This window comes from Austrofundulus limnaeus, unplaced genomic scaffold (genome assembly GCF_001266775.1).
Source record: "Austrofundulus limnaeus strain Quisiro unplaced genomic scaffold, Austrofundulus_limnaeus-1.0 Scaffold285, whole genome shotgun sequence".
Taxonomy (NCBI): domain Eukaryota; kingdom Metazoa; phylum Chordata; class Actinopteri; order Cyprinodontiformes; family Rivulidae; genus Austrofundulus; species Austrofundulus limnaeus.
Window position 1 is genome coordinate 107,481 of NW_013952687.1, and position 21,800 is coordinate 129,280.

General features: G+C 38.5%; 2 protein-coding genes across 2 annotated transcripts in view; one reads left to right on the top strand and one right to left on the bottom strand.

The window, feature by feature from the left end:
- appl2 (adaptor protein, phosphotyrosine interaction, PH domain and leucine zipper containing 2) overlaps nt 1-3,354 on the top strand; it is a 25,374-nt gene extending 22,020 nt beyond the window's left edge. The window contains exons 18-21 of the mRNA XM_014021271.1: nt 454-490; nt 563-718; nt 799-846; nt 1,215-3,354. Coding sequence (XP_013876725.1) covers nt 454-490; nt 563-718; nt 799-846; nt 1,215-1,346 — 373 coding nt within the window. The 3' untranslated portion in view covers nt 1,347-3,354. The remainder of the gene's footprint in view (nt 1-453; nt 491-562; nt 719-798; nt 847-1,214) is intronic.
- A 59-nt stretch (nt 3,355-3,413) lies between these two features.
- Nucleotides 3,414-21,800, bottom strand: part of tubgcp6 (tubulin gamma complex component 6) — a 36,912-nt gene continuing 18,525 nt past the window's right edge. Inside the window, exons 15-25 of the mRNA XM_014021270.1 lie at nt 19,898-20,036; nt 19,529-19,612; nt 17,786-19,409; nt 16,428-16,589; nt 14,249-14,417; nt 13,705-13,846; nt 10,350-10,544; nt 7,430-7,562; nt 5,140-5,353; nt 4,158-4,351; nt 3,414-3,750 (exon numbers count right to left, since the gene is read on the bottom strand). Coding sequence (XP_013876724.1) covers nt 3,659-3,750; nt 4,158-4,351; nt 5,140-5,353; nt 7,430-7,562; nt 10,350-10,544; nt 13,705-13,846; nt 14,249-14,417; nt 16,428-16,589; nt 17,786-19,409; nt 19,529-19,612; nt 19,898-20,036 — 3,148 coding nt within the window. The 3' untranslated portion in view covers nt 3,414-3,658. The remainder of the gene's footprint in view (nt 3,751-4,157; nt 4,352-5,139; nt 5,354-7,429; nt 7,563-10,349; nt 10,545-13,704; nt 13,847-14,248; nt 14,418-16,427; nt 16,590-17,785; nt 19,410-19,528; nt 19,613-19,897; nt 20,037-21,800) is intronic.

Consider the following 21,800-nt stretch of genomic DNA (forward strand, 5'->3'; position numbering starts at 1 on the left):
GGTTAGAGGGTGTTTAAAAAGTGTGATAGCAGCAGGGACACTGGATGTCCTTAACCTGTCAGTGAAGCTAGCCTCTTGCTGCTGCTGCTGAGCCAGGAAGCTGTTGAGAGTGTGTCTATTGTCCATTACAGCGTCCTGCCAAGCTCTGAGCTGGCTTTCCTCCTCATCATTGTATCTGTCAGATTGTTACCCAAACATATAGCCGCTTTCCACAGAAACTTTAAATATCCCACTTACAATCTTTAATGCTAGAAGCTAATAGTTAGTTCATATTGATATTAGCTGTAGAAAAATACAGTATATAACCTGTTGTTTATTCTGTTACTTTTACTATTTTATCAATGATATTTTATAAAAGATGGCTGTTAAAATGTAAAATCTGAATGTGAACAAAAGGAGGCCCAGGACCTTATTATCACAAAAGAGTAAAATAAATTTGTTTTTCCTCTTCAGTTTGATTGATCCACAGACTCAAGTAACAAGAATCAGTGTAAGTATGGACAAACTGGTTTTATTAGTTTAATTTTTGACTGCATGTCAATATTCTGTGGGCGTGTCTCAGTTCCAGCTGGACGAGGTGTGTCAGTTCGCAGCTCACCAGGAGAATGGGAGGCTGATGGGATTTGTAGTTGAGGGGAGAGACTGGAGTGACGGGAATGAGGAGGGAGAGCCTTCGTTCAGCGCCTTCGTCTTCGAGAGCAACACGGAGGGGGAAAAGGTTGCTTTTTCAACTTTTATTTTTAGAGAATGGAAACGTGTTCGTTGATGTAAACTCACGCTTTTTGTTTTTATTTGCAGATCTGTTACACCATCAACCTGTCAAAAGAAATTACAGAAGCTAAAAAGGTAACACTTTATTACAAATCTAATGTTGCACATTTAAAGTTAAAACCAGTTGCTGGATGTTTTATTAGATTTCTTTAAACAAGAACAAAGGGTGATCTGATTTCATAATAATATGGTATATTTAAATTACATTTTACCCTAAAATCATTGGAAATTAGCTGCATTATGTTAGAGGGTCTTTATTAATGAGTGGATTAAAAATAACGCAGCTTTATTGAGAAAATTCCTGCTGTAGAAATAAAGATCGGTCACTAGAGGGAGCACTTTACCTCCAAATGTCACAAAGACAAAAGGTGTTTTCACAAGTTAAACCAAAGTAAAGAAGACGTTCTCACTCAGATGGAGACATTTGTTGTGTTTCTTCAAAGGATCCAGAGGCGCTGGCCAAGCTGATGAAGAACATGCCTCTGACCAATGAYGGCAAATTCCTGCTGCTGGAGCCTGAGACGAGCAACTCCAACACCGGAGAGGGTCAGGAGGACTTGGAGTCTGAAGCCTAGTTTTTATTAGGACACCCACCTAAAAAAAACCAAGACCAGAGCCACTACTGTCACCTCTGCCCTGGATAACAGTCCCATCATGACCCTTAACTCTAACTCATGTAACACCACTCTCCTCCAGTGACCCTACATGGTGAGATCTCTATACTTTGATATGATCGAAGCAGAGGATGTTAACAGAGGAGCGCTTGACCAAAATGATGACAAAAACCCATCTCACTGGTGTGTTGCATTTACAGCTTTKATTCCACGATCGATGTAGCATTGATCATTGGAAGTCCAGTTTTTGTGTTTTTGCCTTGCGTGCCACTTTAGGTGGTATGCTCATCTGAAGTTAGACTGKTTTATATCCTCAGCCATCAAAGAGAAGGYAGTGAAACTTTCATTTCACTTTAGGTTTACATCTATTTTAGGTTATCGTTTGAAGTGTTTTCTTTTAGGTAATACCTTGTTTTACTTGTAAGGCTTTTATGATTTTACTCGGACGGTTATTTCATGATTACTAATGTAAAAAAAGGAAATAATAATAATAATTGCACTTCCAAGTTTGCTATCTTGGTTAGAACAATGGTTGTTTATGGTMCATGATGCTCAAATTAAGAAACTAAAGAGGTAAAGACAACGAAAGGTTMGAAGTTTCTTTGATCTGCAGGGCAGTTTTCTGTAGGTTACCCTGTATAATCTGAAGGTATGAAGCTACACAGTTTTGCTCTTTGCACTTTTACAATGAGGTTACAAACCTAAAAACTTGTCTTAATCATGCCTCACCTGACATAAGTCCTATCTACTGGTACAAAACAAGGCAGAAGTGGAATACATCCTCACCGCAAACCCCACAAAAAAACTTCTTAGGGTTTTGTTTCCTCTGAATCCTGTGTAAATAGATTCCATCCAAGTGTCTTTATGATGTTTAAACTGGCAATATACCACAGCGGTGCATGAAGACATGATGCACCATTCTCATATTCTCTCTCTCTCTCCCTTTACAGAAGATTAAAGCCTCTTTTTTTCCAGCTCTCAGCCGTAATATTAGAAGAAAAGGAACTAAAATGTTACAGAAATGCATGAAGCAAGACCAATCAGGTATTGCACTTTCGGAAAAGCATGTTTCGCATACGTAACTTATGAATGATAACCGAAGCACCAGAGGAGCTAAAAGAAGAGTGGACTGTGAAATTCTTCTCTCCCTCTTCATCTTAAAGCAGTTCAGGTTTGATCCCACTTTAGCTGCGACACCAGTTTTTAATCTGCTGTAAATATGATGGACTAACGCTACAATACTTTTGTTTACATTTATACAGTCCACTAATGTCTAAAGATTATTTAGGACAAGTTTTTCATATTCTTTAAAAACAAATATTTAGCATTTCGCTGAGGGGTTTTACCTACTTCCTGTTTAATAGATGGTGAGCAGAATGGTGGTGAGACAATTGTAGGTAACAAATAAGTAAATCTAAACATCAAGCTAGAAAAAAGTTCTGAGAATTGAAGCCATCTGTCACACTAAACACATGAACCAAGTAAACCTAAACACCTCTCTGATGTACAGATTTTTGCTCATCGAGTATCTGAAGGTGATGATTGAGCCGTTTCAGTCATAAACTCTGTAAAGCTCTGACATCTTCACTGCATTATTTATTTAGTTTTGCTCCGTGTTTGATTAAACTGCAGTCCGTTTTCTGTCTGACGGCTCACTTGATGAAATTTGTTCAAATGTTACCCATCGAGAAATAAATCCTCTGGATGTGACCCGCTGCAGCTCATTCACACCTAATATAGTCATGCTACATAATCTTTATATATTTTTGCTTTGGAAGTAAATAATAAAATAAAAGGCTTGTGCAGAAAATATATTTCCATATTTCACCAAGGATTGTATTTTCTCCTTATGTGTCTTTTTTACAAATGTCAGAATTTTTCCATCCAAAAGGCTTTATGCTTGATTTGTCCTGGTTTTGTAAAACCACTAATGCTAATGTTCAGTCTTAAATAAATACATCATTTCTTACTGGAGTAAATGTGCTTTCTTACCATGACCTCAGAGCTTTGAAAGAAACACCAGAAATGTCAACATTTAGAGCTTTTAATAAACAAAACACTGGCTTTTTTATTTACATTAAAAACAATCTCATTCATGTTGATGTCTATTATTTGGAACAAGACTAATTCTTTAAACCATGATCCTGAACAGTTTGTAAAGTCACTTTTATGCCTTACAACAGCTGAGGTGAGCTCACATAAACTTAAATAAATAAGCAAAATGTCAAATTTCTAACGTTTTGCTCACATGAAACATCAGACCAGCCTGCATCTTAGGAATCCTTGTAGTAGTTGTTGAAGTTGATGCGGAGCAGAAAATCCTCAAGGTGAGGCTGATAGCCTCTGTTGACCAGCTTAGTAACAACTGTCACAAGAAAGAAGATGCAGGTTATTATTTCAGCCTCACTTCATTTAAACTATTTGCTGCTAATCATGCACTTTTTCTTCTCTAATGTACACATCACAGCTTTTTTCCTAAGAAAAAGCTTTCAGTAATGATGGCACTAGCTCAGACATTGAATTAAATTATATTTTTTTACAGTACTAAATTACCTATTTGGACAATTATAGATTGTGATATTTTTTCTGTTCCTGTGAATGTCCACAGACACTAAACGCCAATTAGATACTTTAAACACTGCTTATTTTAAATGAGACATAATGATCTACACCAGATTAATTGTAAAACAGTCGAGTTAAAACGAAGAGGTCAGAGTTATATCTCTAGAATCAAGTGTTTGCTGGATTATACTGTAAGGTCTGTGGTCTTACCTTTAAAAAGAAAATGAGAGTAATACTTGAAGGTGTTGTACGACTGCTGCATGGCAATAAAGCTGGGGTGCACTGCCTCCCCCTGCTGGTTGTCCCACGGCTGAGAGATCAGCTGCGCCCGAAATTTGAGGATCAGGCTGAAGATGCTGTGGATGATGTTCATAACCGGAGCAGCTTTCTCTGTCAGCAGACCTCTGCAAGACACGACACTAACGGTTTTAAATTCAGTACAAAGCTGTGTTTAGGGTTTTAACATTTAGTTTGCAGTATAGCTCTTGGACATGTAATGTAAAACACTCTTGCAAAACTAACATGAGGTTATCTAAATTACACTAAATCAGTCAAGACTCAGGTTAACAACAGCTGCCACCGATGCTGTTGACAAACAGGAAGCTAGTGGAAATGGTGCTACGCTTAATCAAAAACTGTGAGGAGAGAGAAGTGTCAGGAATCAGAGAGAGAGGAGGAAAGCTAAGAGCGGAGGACTGAGGGTGGCAATGTTAAATGCAGGGACAATGACAGGCAGAGATAGAGAGCTGGCTGACATAATGCAGAAAAAAGGTAGATGTTTAATGTGTCCAACAAATAAAAGTGGAAATGAAGCAAGGCTTGCAGCACAGCAGCCAGGTTTCAGCTGTTTTACCGTGTTTTGGACAGAGAAGGAAATGGAGTAGGGCTAGTCCTGAAGGAGGAGTTAGCAAAGACTGTAGTAGAAGTGAAAAGTGTGTCAGATACAGTGATGTGTCTGAAGGTAGAAGTAGAAGGGCTGATGTTAAATGTGGTTCTGCTCCACAGGTTGGTGGATCTAGATGAAGTGATAGAGAGGAGGAGGAGGGAGGAGAGGGTGGTGATCGGAGCAGACCTGAACAGACATGTTGGTGAAGGAAACAGAAGAGATGAGGAAGGGTAGGTTTGGTGTTAAATAAAAGGAACTAAGAAGGCAGCAACTCTAAATTCTCCCTCTTGCAGTTCCAGTTCTCACCTAAAGATGGCTCTGTTGAGGTAGTCGGCGTGCGTGCGGTGAATGGCATCCAGGTCGTTGGCAGCAGCCAGCTTAGCTGTGAACTCGGTCCAGGACACTTGGAGGATCTGGTTGGCGATGTAACCCTGAATGACTTTGACAAAATGCTGCATCTCGTGGCGGTACAGCTGCAGCTGGCGGAACTGGACCGAGCGACCTGCACCTCTCACCAGCGCTGAGGGACACAGGAAAGAGATGGAGATAAAATTAGTGCTGAGTGGGGGTGAAAAAAATGCTGCTCACAGACGTAATGATTTTAATCTTGTATTTAAAAAAAAGAAAGCTGACTCAGAAGTCGTAACACTCACCTCGGCTTTATTTTTACTTAAAAATGATCATAGGTTGTTTTAGATCTTTGTTTACATTTTTCTATGTAAACATTTAAAGTGTGTTGTAGTATCCTAAGTTTTTATCATTAACGCCTGCCACCAAAAATGAAGACAAAATAGTTTTTGCCTTTATCCAAATGTTTGTAGCGTTAGCAAAAAATATATATATAGGGGTGCATAAAAATATCAATTCATCAATGTGTTGCAATACATGTTTATCCAATTCAATACCAATTCAGAAAATCCTCAGATTCAATTCTATGCCCTGGCCAGTTTGTCATGTTTTTATGTTTTCACTCCATATTTAGAACAAGTGTATTATTGCAGTCTGCTTTATTTTTAGACATTTTTTAAAAGGGGCAATATCATGTAAAATCAACTTTTTTGAGTTTTATATCATGTTATAATGTTATACTCTAATAAAAACATGAGAAATCCTGCAGTGTTTTTAGGAAGCCATGCTGAGGAGCAAAACAACAGCTGGGGTCTAGAAACGCCTTTTGGTACCAGAAACGCCCCTGGGACGTGTCTTTAAGCCGAACTTTCTCATGGCAGAGCGCACCCCCTCCCCACTGCCCACATACCCCACCCATGACTCCTGCAGGCTCTCAGGTGAAAGTGAAAGTGAAAGTTAACTGTCTGCTGAGCTCTCAACATTAGTTCTCACTCAGTGAAGCTCTTTTCAGATTAAAAATACCTTTGAGGGAATGCATTTTCAGATGCCAAGTAAACTGCATCATAGCGCAACCCCCCACCCCCCCATAACCCCGCGCTGAAATGGGTGGGACAGAAGCTGAAGGTGGTTCTTAAAGAGACAAGAGGCCAATTTCAAGGTGTTTAGAAGAGGAAGTGATGAGAAGATAAGTTTATTTTCTATTTAAACATAAAAACAGCATTTTAATAACAGCTAAAGGTGACATAGATACTTCATTATGGTATAGTATTTAAATATATGCCTGAGGAACACATAATATAGGCCCTTTAAAAAAGTTGGTGTATAAAATTTGTGTTAATTTGGGCAAGAAATTAATTATCCACAGGGACTCTAATGAATTGTTTGTGTACTTTTTATTATTTAATTGATATTGTCGCATTTAAAACTATATAGAATTGAAATCAAATTTAGGTTGATATCATATCAAAGATGAGTAGGACCTCATGCTGGTTTTGTTTTCATTTTAAGGTTTGAGTCTGTAAAACGACTATTATTGTTTGAATTTATTCTGGGGGGAAAATGGTTAGTGTAATTAGATTTTTTTCTTCTCTCTGCTTCCTTTTGTTTTGTTTTTCTTTAATGTATACAGATTTTACTTTTGTTTGTTATCATGAATAAATAAATGAAAAAAAATCTAATTGAAGTGAGGTTGTGAATACCTAACCCAACATAAACCACTGGATGGATTTTAATTAAACTCAAAGTAATAAGAGCAAATGCCAGGTTAACTAGCTAAAATTTAATGTAGTAGCTGAGAGTTATTCCCAACTCATACTTTGAGTGCTAACAGACATTTACAAGGTTTGACCAACATGACTAAAAGTTCTATCTTCTTCATATAAAAGATCAGGTTAAATCTCTGGCTTGAATGGTGACATGGTGTATGCAGTCCTTCAAGGAATACTTGGACTTTAATTAAGTGGCTTTGTTTTCCCGTCTCTTTAGTGGATCCAAAATATAACCTGTACAAAAGCTGTCATGGATCAATAATCTCAAACCCAGTGAAGCACGTCGCTTTACAACAATCCCAGTGGCCCGATTTGTGTTTTGTATAAATAAATCATAGAAGAATTCCAGCATTCCTCCCTATAAATATTTTATGACCGGTGAACGTACAAAGGGATAAATATTATGCATTCCTCTGCCTTCTCCGAGGTAAGCTGGAGTCCGAGCTGAGGTCTTATCAGCAGCCCCCCCTTCTCCTCACCTGTTCTCTTCAGGTGAAACCAAACATCCCTGAGGCTCCACACCATGTGTTTGAGCTGCAGCAGGAAGGAAAACAAGCGGTTGTACTTGTTCATGCAGCTGTCTGTGATGATGATATTCAGCGGCCAGTCCACCTGCGGGGGGAGACGTGAAGCAAAGGTAAATAAAAACAACAAAGATGTAAAATAGAGAGAAAATCTTGTGAAGAGGACAGAAATCACAGGGAGGTGGAATGGGAGTAGAGGATGGGTTAAAAAAACAGGTAGAAGGAGAGTGATGAATTGACTTGAGGAGAAGGGAGAAAGGTGTGAATCGGCAGACGCTGATAAGGAAGGTGAGAGGATTGTGAGGGGGATGTGTAGGTGAGAGATGAGGGGTAGAGGTGGAAGAGGAAAAGGAGGTGGGAAAATATTAACAACATAAAGAAGCAAAAACATGTGACGCCGGTGTTCAAGATAAGGAGAAGCAGGAGGTAAGGAAAGGCACACGTTGGAGATTCAGCAGCTGCAGATTATTATTATTAGAGAGGACAGTTTCTCTGCATGTCACCACAAATACACAAGTCCAATCGGAATGTGATGCTGAACTAGTTAAATGTGTAAAAAGAGTAGGGTTGGGCAATATTGGCCAAAAAAAATCATCATCATGGTTATTTGTGGCACTCCCTGGACGAGCCGACACATCCCATCATGACTGATTTAAATCGCTATAGTGGGAAATATACCACCTCTCTGAGAATCTGTTTCAATTTGTGTCAAAAGTAGAGACTTCAAACTATACACCTTTAAATTGTGTTGATTGGCCAAGTAAAACCAGAGTTATGATAAATTATTTACAGCAATTAAAAAAAAGAAGTTTGTCCTTATGGGAGGCAGTGAAAGAGTTCACCCTTTGGTCTCACCTCGAACCCCACCAAACAAACATAAAAGACCCGACCTCCTTTCTGACTGAGTCCTCTGGATTTTGTTAGTTAGTGTGTAGTTTAGTGTGTTTAGTCAGTTTTACTGCGTTTGAATCAAAACAATGAGGTGATTTTTGAACATGGAGCTGCAGCAACAGATCAACCAATTAGAACCTTTTCAGAGATGGGAGGGAAGCTCAAAGACAGATCGAGGAAAAAAAACTTAAGTCTGAGTCAGAGTGGGGACTCTGATGAGGAAGTAGGTGATCCATTATTATGTTTAGAAGAAGAGAAGAGCACTGAGTGGTCTGGCATAGAGGACCGGGGATTTGGAAGGTAGTCCCGCTCCGCATCACTAATCGTATTATTCACCGAGTGCAAACACTGCAAATTTTGTCCATCTAACCAAGTCTTACAACCTTATGTCCAGCTAAAAAGTATTTTTGATCTTGTTTTGAAACAGATAGAGCAGGATGTGTTTGATTATTAATCTTCTAAGCCTGGAAATTGTCCTTATTTCAAGAAGTCTTAAAAAGTGCAAATGTCTTACCCCCAATTTACACTACTTGTGTTCCGGCTCCGCTCCGGTCCGACCTCCGCAGAAAATACACCCCCATTATAATCAATGAGAGTGTTTACACTGGCTGCGCACGGCGGCAGTGAGCGGACGGCGATCCGTCAAAATTAGAACAGATCCTATTTTTGACAGATGCTGGAGCTGCGCAGGAGTCAGTTTTTAAAGATTACGTCGCACCAACAGGAAAAGAAACAAGCACAACATCTGTATTTTCAAAATAAGACACTATTAGGAGGGATAATTTGTCGAAATGTCAAAATTGCAGCTATATTAATAAATATACGGATATATTTCTACACAAATGCTGACAGAATGTATCGTTCTGTTTGGGAAGCAGATGGAAACGTAGCATGAAGCTTTGTGTACACACGATACACATGGATTTTATTTTGAAATCAGAAGTTTCAGAAAGCCGACAGCGAGACAGTTTCAACACAGATATGAAAAGCCTTTATATCAATGTTTCAGCTGTGTTTGGAGTTTGTCTTTCACAGAATTAGTTATTTTTTGCTGTGACTTCCACACTTATCACTGAATTTATCGTGCGATCTCCTTCCTCCACACTCTCTGTCGGACCGGAGCGGAGCAGAGGCTGTATAAATTGAGACTTACTGAAGTGGCAGATTATTTCACTTACTTTGAGAAAATTCAGACTATAATTTAATACAGCGGTTCCCCCAGGGGAGGCGTCAGAGAGCATGAGGCTGCCCATAGCCTTGTGAAAATACAAATTTATTGTTTGTACATAAAAATCAACAAAACAAGTCGATTTAAATAATTAAAACTCTGTATAACTCTGTTAATTGTTTTTCGATTTGCAAATAAAAACGTGTAATTATTATTCTTTTATTTGATAAAGTGATATAAGTTTTATGCATCTTTGGTAGAGGTGGGGTGTTGGATTGACTCCATCCACTAGGGGCTCTACTTTTGTTCTGAAGGGGGTTGTGTGAAACCAGAAGTAAAAATCGCCAAACTGACTTTAAACAAAGCAAATATCTAATAAAAATTTAGGAAAACTTCTACATTTACAGTTAAATAAGTTGCCTAACATGGTAAGTTGTTTGTTATTGCAAAATTAAACATCTTTGTAACTGTATAGCTTAATTTTTGTGTTGCAAACAATCAATAAAATGTTTTGGCGAGGTTAACATCATGCTAGTAATTTTCTGTGGTGTTTAGACTGTATATCAGCACGCTGGCTTGTAAGTAAGAAAGGGAGGGTTTGAGGAAAATAGGTTGGGAACCACTGATCTAGTGTTTTAAAACAGATTTTTAGATGGCTAATTTTTGCCGTGAAATATTAACCTGAAAATTAATTGCACACAACACGATTTTGCCCAATCCTAAATACGTGCAGAGCAATTTGTCAAAAATGACGGTCACATTTAAGCGGCTCCTCGTGCCGAGACGAGCACTACTGTGAACTTGAAAAGTCCTCACCTTGTAGCGCAGCTCCAGACAATTGAGGGAGTCTGGGGCGTGCGGGTGGAAGGTTTCCGGGAGGAAGCGGAGTGCGAAGGTGAAGTTAGAAGCTAAAGGGGTGTCTCCGTGTAAGCTGTACTGCAAAGCCTTACTGAGGATGGAGTTCAGCACCAGGGGGGTCAGCAGCTCTCCTGGAGTCTGGCCACTGCCCATCTTTGAGGGAAAAAAACAAACAAACATCAAAATACATAAGTCTAACATGATCCTTTTACTAATAAATATGCTGTTGGAGCTTAAGAAAGTGTTTGGTTTATAAAAGCACAACTGGCAGTTGATTACAGGATCAGCTTCCTGTGTGGCTGAAGGTGTGCCAATCAGTGAAATTAGTGCTTTGGCTGCATAAACAACACCTTCTGTCTCATGGGCCTCCAGAGACAGATGTACATGAATGTTTCTGCAGAACAGCTCTGAGGTGTTAGTGAAGGCTGTGCTTGTTATTTTGTGACAGGAAGCTTCAGTCTGGCAGTGAAATCAGATATAAAAGGTTCCCAATTATTAACACGGCTTCAACCTACAGTACTTCTTTTCATGTGTGATCTTGACTTCATAAGCCACAAAAAAAGGGACTGATTAAATTAACTGCTCAGTTGTCTTTGTAAATGTCACAAAGACAATTTGTCTCGAGTCAATGAGAATGATCCAACTACAAAACGTAAAGGCTAAAAAATGAACATGAATAAAATTACACAACAGGTGTTTTCAGATCAAACTGAATAGACAGTTTTTAACTAAGCCTTACTGAGGAATTTCAAGATGATTCAAAGCTGTGCACTCAAAACCTCAAAAACAGATTGTACAGTATCAATTATGTTTCTGGGTTCAAGGTTTACAGCAGCGTTAAAAAGTCAAAGTTTCAATCGTTTAAATGCTTTTAAATGTAAAAACAAACAAACAAAAAAAACAAAAAACAAATGCAGGGCAATGTTTTTGTTTCTCTTGAGACTGGACTTGTTGCTCTGAACCATCCTGTCGTAAACAGAGGAGTAATACCAGGATTTTAGCTTGTGTCCATTTTTTAATGTAATTTTTTGTACATTTCATTTAATGTTTTTATTTTTGACAAAAAAATGTTATTTTAAAGGAGAGATTATGTATTTTTCAGAGAGCGTTGACAGAAAGGAGAAGGTAGAAATGACTCAGCCTGTAACTGAAAATGTGGATGGAGGACAACAGAGCTGTGTCATGGAAGAAGAACCTCAGCTTAGCCTGTTAGCTTTAGTGTTAGCCCCGATGCTATCACCATATATATGTATTAGCTCAGCGCTACACATTCTCCTCTCATCACTGATGTCCTCCATCCACATGACAGAGAGAGGAACACAAAAATGACTCAGCCTGCAACTGAAAATATGGACGGAGGACCTCAGCTTAGCTTGTTTGTCACGCTAGCACTGAGCTAATACATACAGCATAAGGCAATATAGCGTCAGCACTAGCGCAAAGGCTAACATGCTAAGCTGAGGTTCTTCTTCCATGAAGCAGCTCTGTTGTCCTCCATCTATATTTTCAGTTACAGGCTGAGTCATTTCTACCTTCTCCTCTCTGTCAACGCTCTCTGGTTTCATTTAAAAGAGTCGATCGTCAGATATTGTCCAAGATTAACCTTCAGGGTGGATATAGCTCGCTCACATCGAGGACCTATCCACGTCATCATTTACCCAGAATGCTTTGTGTGTAAATAAAATGGCTCAGTCTGTGTTAAAAATATATTTTTAAAAATTTACAAAACTACACAGCCTACAGTATTTTAACAGTCTTTATTTTACAGTTAAAATATATGTTTATTAAAATAAGTCTAATGTTACAACTAATCAGGGATCCCTTTAATGTAAACAACTTGAAATTGGCCTCTGTCTCTTTAAGAATGTCCTACCATTTCCAACACTCCCTATTCCACACGTCATCATAACAATGCTTCATGCCGTTTACAACCTTCGGTAGGAGATTTGTGTTTTGTTGTTTAAGAAAAGCACCATTATATTATATCGGTTTTGGAAAATGGCAACTCAGGATATCATTGAACCTTACCCCTAATTTACATCACTTGCGTTCCGTCTCCGCTCTGCTCCGACCTCCGCAGCAAATACGCACCCACTATAATCAATGAAAGTGTTTACACTGGCTGCGCACGGCTGTGCAGGGCAGCGGTGAGCAGACAGCGATCCGTCAAAATTAGAACAGATCCTATTTTTGCCAGACGACGGAGTCAATTTTTAAAGATTACGTCGCACCAACAAGAAAAGAAACGAGCACAACATCCGTATTTTCAAAATAAGACACTATTCTGCAAAATAATTTGTCGGAATAATGTCGAAATTGCAGCTATATTAATAAATACACGGATATATTTCTACACAAATGCTGTCAGAATGTATTGTTCTGTTTGGTAAGCAGATGGAAACATGTAGCATGAAGCATATGTGTACACACACGATACACGTGGATTTTATTTTGAAATTAAAAGTTTCATAAAGCCAACAGCGGGACAATTTCAACCATAGCTACCAAAAGCCTTTATGTCAATGTTTTCAGCTGTGTTTAGAGTTCATCTTTGACAGAATTATTTTTTGCTGTGACTTCCACATTTATCACTGAATTTATCGCGCGATCTGCTTCCTGCACGTCCGTCGGACCGGAGCAGAGGTAGTATAAACTGGACTTGAAACGGTGCAGCTGCGACCTGCGCAGCGGAGACGAAACGCAAGTTATGTAAATCCGGGGTTACTCGAATGATCCCAGCTTGGATCCAGAAAATACGTTTTCTGAAGAACAGGGGCGAGCTCGGCTGGGGACAGAGCTCCAGGGAGGAGCTTTGTGTAAATAGGCAGTGCTTTGTACCAGCAAGCATTTAGGCAGCTCCACATGGCTACCACAGGATATTCAAGGATTTCTCAAACGTGCATGAATGAGTCCTGGGTATATTTTTGATTAGGGAATGACACAGTATGATATAAAGCCCAAAAAAAGTCAATTTTATAAAATACCCCACCTTGTTATGTAAACACTTCTGTTGTTCGCCCCTTTTATCATTACTTTATAAATCTTGTACAATATTTTAAAATGTTACTTGTAACTATTATTTTATATTCATTAAAAATTTAAAGAAGATTTTTTCAATGAAAGCTTCAAAATTTTATATCTATAATATCGACCTCATAAAAATGTGATGCAATCATTTCAGGCTGCAAGGATCATAATAAAAGTGATAAATATGGGAGGAACAAACTGAAAACAGTGTTTCCTCCTGAGTGCACTAAACTTGAATAAAGGCCTTCTGAATGTGCACAGTGACAGCATCGTGAAAAGACATCACCTTCTCAAAGATCAGATCACTGAGGGACTGTGCAAACTCGCCGTCCTCCATCAGCAGGAAGTGACGCAGCACCTCAAAGTGTCTTTCCACGCCTAACTCCACAAAGAAGTAATCCACCACAGCCTTGTTCACCAAAGACACGCTGGGAATGAAAGGAGAGCAGAGACAAACTTAAGTGTTGACACCTGAACCTGGTACGAAGAATCTAACCTTAAAAAATAGCTACACCTAAAAATAAATTGACCACACTGTGTGAAAAAAACATACACCCACACAAACGGTTAAACAACCTGCTGTGCTAAATCAAAGGCAAAAACAAGTCTATAATGGAGTTTAATTTAAAAAAAAGAAACTTCCATAAGGTAAACTAAAGATGAAAACTGCAGAATATGCACCAACTGCAACTTAAGTGGCCTAAAGTGGAAGAAAACAAGATAAGTAAAATGTGTTTTTACTCAAATATAGTATTGTGCTGAGAAAAGAAGTGTCTAACACACAAAACCGAGTATCTCCTCACGCAGCGCTCTTTTCAACAGACACTCACTGTGTGATGAGAGGGGCCGTGACAGAGTGTTTCATCAGCACAGGCAGGGAAACCATCTCACTGAGCCGGACAGCTGTGGTGTCTGTTGCTCTGCGGAGTGTGGGGTCCATGGGAAGGCCCCAGGGGCCCCGAGTTACCTGCTTCAGCAGCTGACACTCAGGCGACGAGGCTGTGTGCGAGGAAGATGACAGTCAGGAACGTCGGTGTGGAAATGGCACTCACAGAACTGCAGGGAGCTGCTTTACATAACGGCTACAGCAATTTTAAAACGAAAACAGTTGAACACTATCAATCAAAACAAGACATCTATATTTTAAACTCAAAACTGTTTATTATTTATTTATGTATGCATTTATTTATTTTGGGGGGTGCAAAACCAATAATACTTGTTAGTTGCTGTAATAAAACTGAAAAAAATGTATTTTATTTTGAAAGATTAGGGCAGTAAGCTGGCCTAATTGTTTTGTCCGTCTACATTTTATAAAACACAGGCTAAATGATTCTGGTTTCTGACTTTAATCAGTCGTGTGGAAGTTTTATTTGGTTGAGCTGGATGCTGATTGATTTATGCATGAATACTCGCTGCATGGATGAACTACAGAGTGAAAAAGACAGGGTTCGAATCTAACGAGCCATGATACCCCCTCCTCCTCACCAGCCAAACACAAATTAGTTTTTTGTAAACTATTACTGCTATTTATTCACGTGAAGTAAATATTCCACACCATGGACTAGAAACACTCCTGATAATGTATAACAGCTTGTTTTAATTTATATAAAAATATTACAGAACAGATATGTCATTTTTTGATAGTTTCATCCCAGATTTATTTGCATTTCAATTAAGGACAATAACCCTTAAAAAGAGGCTAAAAACATAATTTCTAGAGCAGTAGGTTAATAACTGTTACAAAACTTTCAAAATGGTCAATCTTGTGTAAATATTGCTTCAAAAATACCATTTTAAAATTCGCTTTAGGTTTGTTTTTAGAGACAAATACAATTAATGTGATAAAATAGTAAACATGTAGCTTGTAGATGAATTTTAATTAATTGCACTTATTGCAACTTGTAAAATAAAACTGGCCTATCCCTCTTAACTTCATTTGGTGTCATTTCTATTTTAATGTATTATTTTTGTTCTTATCTTTACAATAATTTTGACACAATTTTTCAGTGACTTATGTTTCTTGCTGTACAGTCTTTGAGTGTCCTGAAGGTGCTTCTTAAATAAAAATGCATTATTATTATTATTATTATTATTATTATTATTATTATTATTATTATTATTATTATTATTATTATTATTATTATTATTATTAAAACAGCAAAAAGTTCGTCCAGAACTTTATCAAATGGTACAGTTTGAAAGATTTTTTTTCAGTAGATATACTGATATGTAGTTCTGAAATATGTGTACTGTACACTAATTGTAAACAAAGAACTCGGTTCTGCCAAAAAAATGGAAGCTTGAGTCACATGACTGACCTACATTAGGCTGGTCGTAGTCTGTGTTGATAAACAAATATGCAAGAATTAAGTGTAGAATCTCTAAGATGACAGTTAGTTTGAGGCGTAAGTGTTATAAACTGCTAAAAACAACGAATAAGACACTAATCCAAGCTCTCAGGTGGCTCTTCCACAGATATCTCCATCGTTAACCTACTTTCAGTCTCTTCGGCTGTTTCCACAGGTGAACAAACACATGTGGTAGCTGGCAGTCATGCACAGAATTTTGTGAAAATGTTTTAGTTTAAGGACACATGAAGTAACATTGTAAGAAAATAATCTACAGATTTGTTTTGATTTTTTATTTTATTTTTTACGGTCTTCCTGATGTTGCGATGAGTACCTTTAAGTGTTAGATTCTAACTTCGGTTATCCAGCTGCATTCATTTTCATCGCTTTACTTGTAATATTACATGATTTAACTTCTTGTATAAATGTTTTGTTTCGGCACAACAGCACCTGGTTGTTTAAGGAACATTGCTCCACTGGGAGAATAAAGGTGGCTCTACTTTAATGATCCTTTTTATCGTCTCCTTACAGCAGCTACAAGATGTGTTGAATCAAAGCCGACTGCTCAGTTTTATTAGGTACAAAACTTCTGCATCACCTGTTCACATAAATCCTGTAAAGGGCTGTTAGGTTAGAGCCATTATTACTTTTTTTCACTGACCCATCAGGTTGTAGCAGTCTTCGTAGTGCTCCACTTGGTACTGGGCAGATAAAGCCAGGAGGTATTCCTGTTCTGATTTTTCTTCAGGAGACAAAGCTAAACCAGACATCCAGGTCCCCGACCCCTCAATATTCTGCTCAAGGAAGCTGTTTGACATAAAACCTGCAGAGGAACATAAAAATACAGCTTTTAATATTTATAGGAAAAATAAATTAAATTTTCATTTGATAGTGACATTTTGATGCAATGGCAGCTGTAAACTCGTGAGTCTTGTTAAAAAATATTACAGTGAAAAGCTTCACTTTTGGATTAAAAAATAAGCAGGAACTTGTTTGAAAAATGTTAATGAGGCATTTTCAAGTAAAAGTATAGAATGAAACACATAAAACTTAGTTTTCTATTCACTTTTTCACTTCTCATTTACTTTTATTCTTGGACAAAATTTATTAACTACCATATTTAGCCTTACTTAAACTTTACTAAATGTTTAATTAACCTTGAAAAACATCATAAATTAGGGATGATTCATATTTAATGATCTGTAAATTAACACGTATTAATGCTTTACCAACGAAGGCTAATCACTTCCAAAACAAACATAGTTTATTCATGCTTATAACTCATGAATTAACTAGTCTATATAAACTGTGCGTGTACATGTAAGTAAATACTCGTGTAAATGTACTTTACATCATGTGTTAGGTACATTTTAATAGTTAGAGAACATTTGAATTGAGTACCTGCTAATGCTGAAATGCATCAATAATTAAGACAACTGCTTTAAGTTAAGTCTTTTTTTGAACCTTATAAAGTGAAAACTATGTTTTTTAAAATAGTATTGTAGAAAAACCCTGAAGGGCCTCAAGTTCCTTTTCACCTGTGGAAATCAGATTGAAATCCTAATCAATTCAAACAATGTCTAGCTATTAATACATGCCTAACACATGGTGTGAAAGTACATTTATATGAGCATATACTATGTACACACAGTATTCTATATATTGTGTGTACAGACATGTACACACAGTATTTAGAATAGTTAATTTATAGTTATTAAAGCATGAATGAGTATGTTGATTTTGGAAGTAATTAGTTTTTATAGGCAAAGCAGTAATCAATTTACAGCTTATTAAGTATTAATCATTTTTAATTAATGATGCTTTCAAGGTTAACTGACAATTAGGTAAGGCTAAATAAAGGTGTAGTTATTATAACTTGGCTTTTTCCTGCTCTTTAATCTATTTATTTTATTATTTATATTGTAAAATAAAAGTATTTCATGTGTTTAAAAGAAAGCGAGCTCATTGATCAGGATGGTTTCTAACAATATGCGGTGTAGGAGTGTTAGTGTTTTGTACCTGTGCCGTTCTCATCTGCTCTCTTTTGATTTGGACCGTCTTTCCCTTTCACCACACACCCAACTCCTAATGTAGAATCAGAGGAGTGACCGTAAGAGCTGCCTGGTAAAGCAGAGGGTGGCGGCTCTGACCCCAACACCACACATCCAACTCCCATAGCTGAATCAGATGAATGACCATAGCTGCTGCCCGGCAGTGGTGATGGGAGCGGTTCAGCTGTAGAAACAACGCACCCGATGCCTAAATGTGAGTCTGACGAGTGACCGTGGGTGCTGCCAGGTAAGGGAGAACGCTTGGGCTCATCTCCTTGGACTACACATCCAACACCTAACGTCGAGTCTGAGGAGTGTCCGTATGAGCTTCCGGGCAAAGCGGATGAGGGCGGTTCTGTTCCGGACACCACACACCCTGGCTGGAGGATGCAGTCTGAGGCATGGCCATGTTTGCTCCAACGTGGTCTTGATTCAGCTACGTTGGACACAAACTCGCCCACTTTTATGTTAGCATCAGAGGAGTGTCCGTGGCTGCTGAGAGCGGGACGTGGCGAGACAAAGTCTGAAACGTTCTCCCCGACTTTTATGTGAGAATCCGAGCTGTGACCGTGAACGCTCGGCGACGGCAGAGGCACCGTTACGTCGGAGACGAGCTCGCCGACTTTGATGTGAGCGTCTGAGACGTGGCCGTGGATGTTTTGAGAAGGAACTGGATGGATAAAATCAGAAATATTTGTCCCAATTTTGATGTGGGTATCAGAAGAGTGACCGTAAGGACTAGAAGCCGGCGTAAGATCATCAACGTCCGAAACATAATCACCTAACTTGAAGTGCGAGTCGGAGGCGTGCCCATGAATGTTTGGGGAGGGTAGTGGAGCAGTTACCTCAGACACATACTGTCCAACCTTTATGTGAGCATCAGAGGAATGCACATGGGTGCTGAGTGGGGGCTGAGAAACCTCTGAAACCAGTCCTCCAACCTTGATGCAGGCAGTTGAGACAGGACTCTGAATATCAGAGAAAAAAACATCATCAGGTTTGTCACGAGCAACTGAGCTGCAGTCTTGAGTTGTTGTTTCTGCTGGCTTTATTTCATCAGAAAAACTTGGTTTTTCATATTTACTTTGACCTGTGACATTTTCTGCTGTTGTGGGAGTTGACACCACCACAGCCACACCTTCTATTTTAGACATGACAGATTCTTGTCCAGTATCTTGTTTTGTTACAGCCTCCTTTTGATCACAGTTTTTAAATGCAACACTCTCATCTTCTTGCTGAATAAAAGGTTGTTTGCAAACACTTCTTCCAAATAAAATGGGGTTTTGGGTCAACTCAGACTGAACTGGTGGTCCCCATCGAGGTCTGGGCTGAACTGTGGCTTGTCCAGCAATATCCTGGTGCGGACTAAAGGGGGCACTGAAGTCATATTCTACAAGTTGTGAAGCAGGACGGGCTTCAGGCAGGTCAGAGCCAATCTCCTCTAGGGCTTTATCCACTTGCTGACTGTCAGGCTTTGGTGATTTCAGAAGGTCACTGATGTCAATGTCCTCGGAGATGAGAGAAGACTTTACTGTGGATGGATCCTGTGCTGGGGACTCGGCTTTCGATGCTAGAGTCTCAGCTGACTGCTCCTAAGAGAGAAATGTGTGCAAACAGGGAGCAATAATTTACCAACATTACTAGGATATACATTAACACAGCATATAGCAAAGAAATAAAATTGTGATTAACAGAATAAGCAGGTTATTACAAGTGTTTGTTGTGATGAGAGAGCAGCTGGTAACACATCCATGGGAGATCTCTCCTGGCCTGGTGGATATTTCTCCAGTAAATCCTGCAAAGCAGTCACACAAGCTTCAGTTAAAGAAAATAAAACATGGAATAAAACACAATGCCTTATTCATTACTCAAAATAGCTTGTTTAGCAGCAAAATATAAGACCTACAAAGATCATTTTCATAAACCTTGGCAGTATGGTGCAGCAAGGGCAAAGGATGAACATACTACATGTTGGTGACTTAGATCAATTTCTTTAAAAATCACAAGATATGAAATCAGGCTTGGTGGAAGATTAGCTGTCCAAGTTTATCAGCCTTGTGTGTGTGTATTCATCACAAACCTGAATTTTCTGCCTGTCAAGCATGAAGAACTGAGTGCGGGCTTCGTGGAGTCTCATTCTCTGCACTCTCCACATGGCTTGTCTCTCTCTGCGCGCTGCTTCCTCTGACAAACGGCTGTACTGAGCAATCAGCTCCTTCCTACAATACAAGATCAAAATGGAGATGTGCATTATGTCAGGTGAAGGTTTTGTCCAATCCTGGTCCTCAAGGGCCACGATCCTGCCTGTTTTAGAGGATTCTCTGTTCCAACACACAAATGATTAACATTCAGAGAATTTAAGAAAATGTTTACTACAGCTAATTGACAGAGGAAACCTGAATGATTATGTCGCAGTCAATTTTATAGATACTGACCTAAAATTTCGTGTGGTGGTAGCTTATTCTGAGCATAACATAATTTACAACAGAAGTCCCCAACCATGGTACTCATGGCCCATTGTTCAGCAAGTTTTAGCCATTTCCCAGTTTCAACACAGCCGATTCAAATAATTAAATTCAGTGGTGGGCAAAGCTAGAGGAACTATAATCTTGATGAGTGGTTTAGTATTTGCAATAATTTTATAAATATTAACAGACTTAACATGCACTAAATTAATACTGTTTATATTCTTTACAGCTAAAATGTTATAATATGCATCACCACATCCTTGATATATTCAATTATATTGACTTTCACATACTGCAGTGACAATCTCAATAAAGCTGGGCTGTAAATATAGCCTTATTACACGGTCACTGCCATGTGCCACACAATGACACCATCCCTGAGCTGAGGACATGTATGTTCACGTTCACTCTCTTAACTACATTCCAGATTCCTCTGACTCATGGTTTCAGTTTACAGGCAAAAACAGAGATTTTAATATAGATTTTGAACAAAAACTGATCAAGAATTTGTCAAGAAAAACTCAAATTTGCACTGAAAATCTTTGTAAAAGTCAGAAAAAATTGTCTTCCCACCATCCTTTGAAGCTGGGACATAATTCAGTCAAAGAAACTGTTGCAAAATTTAAAAAAGCGAAAATGAAGACACATCTTTGCTTTAATCTGGGGCATACAAATATACAGTATTTTTGTTTTTGTGTTAAGAGTGTTTAAGTATAAGAAATGCAGTTTCACATGCTGTATCTTTTCAATGCCTTTTTCCCCCTCCCCTTTTCTTGTCAGATGTAGCTCCGCCTCCTGGTTTTATCATAAGACATGGCAGCTGTTACCCAGCATGTAATGCAGAGTGTAGTAGCTCCCCATTCTCCAGTTTTTCTAATTTCTTTTATCTGTGATCTATAAAGCATTTTGAGTTGTGCTGACTTATGTTTGTCACATTACACGTTTAGGTTTGGCTTAGTTATTGACTGTAAAACTGCACCATGACTGAAAGGGAAATAGAGATGGGATCTGAACGCCAGAGAGAGGTATGTTTAAGACAAAACCTCACACTATTCTCGTTGCCACATGGTAGAATAGAAGTTAATATGTTAAATATTAGCAGTTTAGTTTTACCTTCTGCCATTTTTTAATCAATTTAGCTTTCTATCATTAGCAGAGCTAAACATTTTGTATAGTGGTTTAGATGTTAGCAAAGCTGTTATTTTGGTTAGCTGTGTCCACCATTACGCACTCTAGCTATAATAAATTTCAGCAGAAGCCTGTCACTGACTCATTAATTTCAGTCAGGTGTGTTGAAGCAGGAAAACATCTAAAGCACCCAGGATATTGGGCCACAAGGGTTGGAGACCTCTGTTTTACATGATTTGACCAAAACAGCTTGGTCATTTTTCATCATCAGATCTGAGTTAAAAACTTTGGCATGAAAGGAAAAAGACAAAATGCATTCCTTTAAGTACTTATGGGTGAGGTTTTAATAGGATCTCAGCCATTTTTAATGGAAGACTAATTATTAAG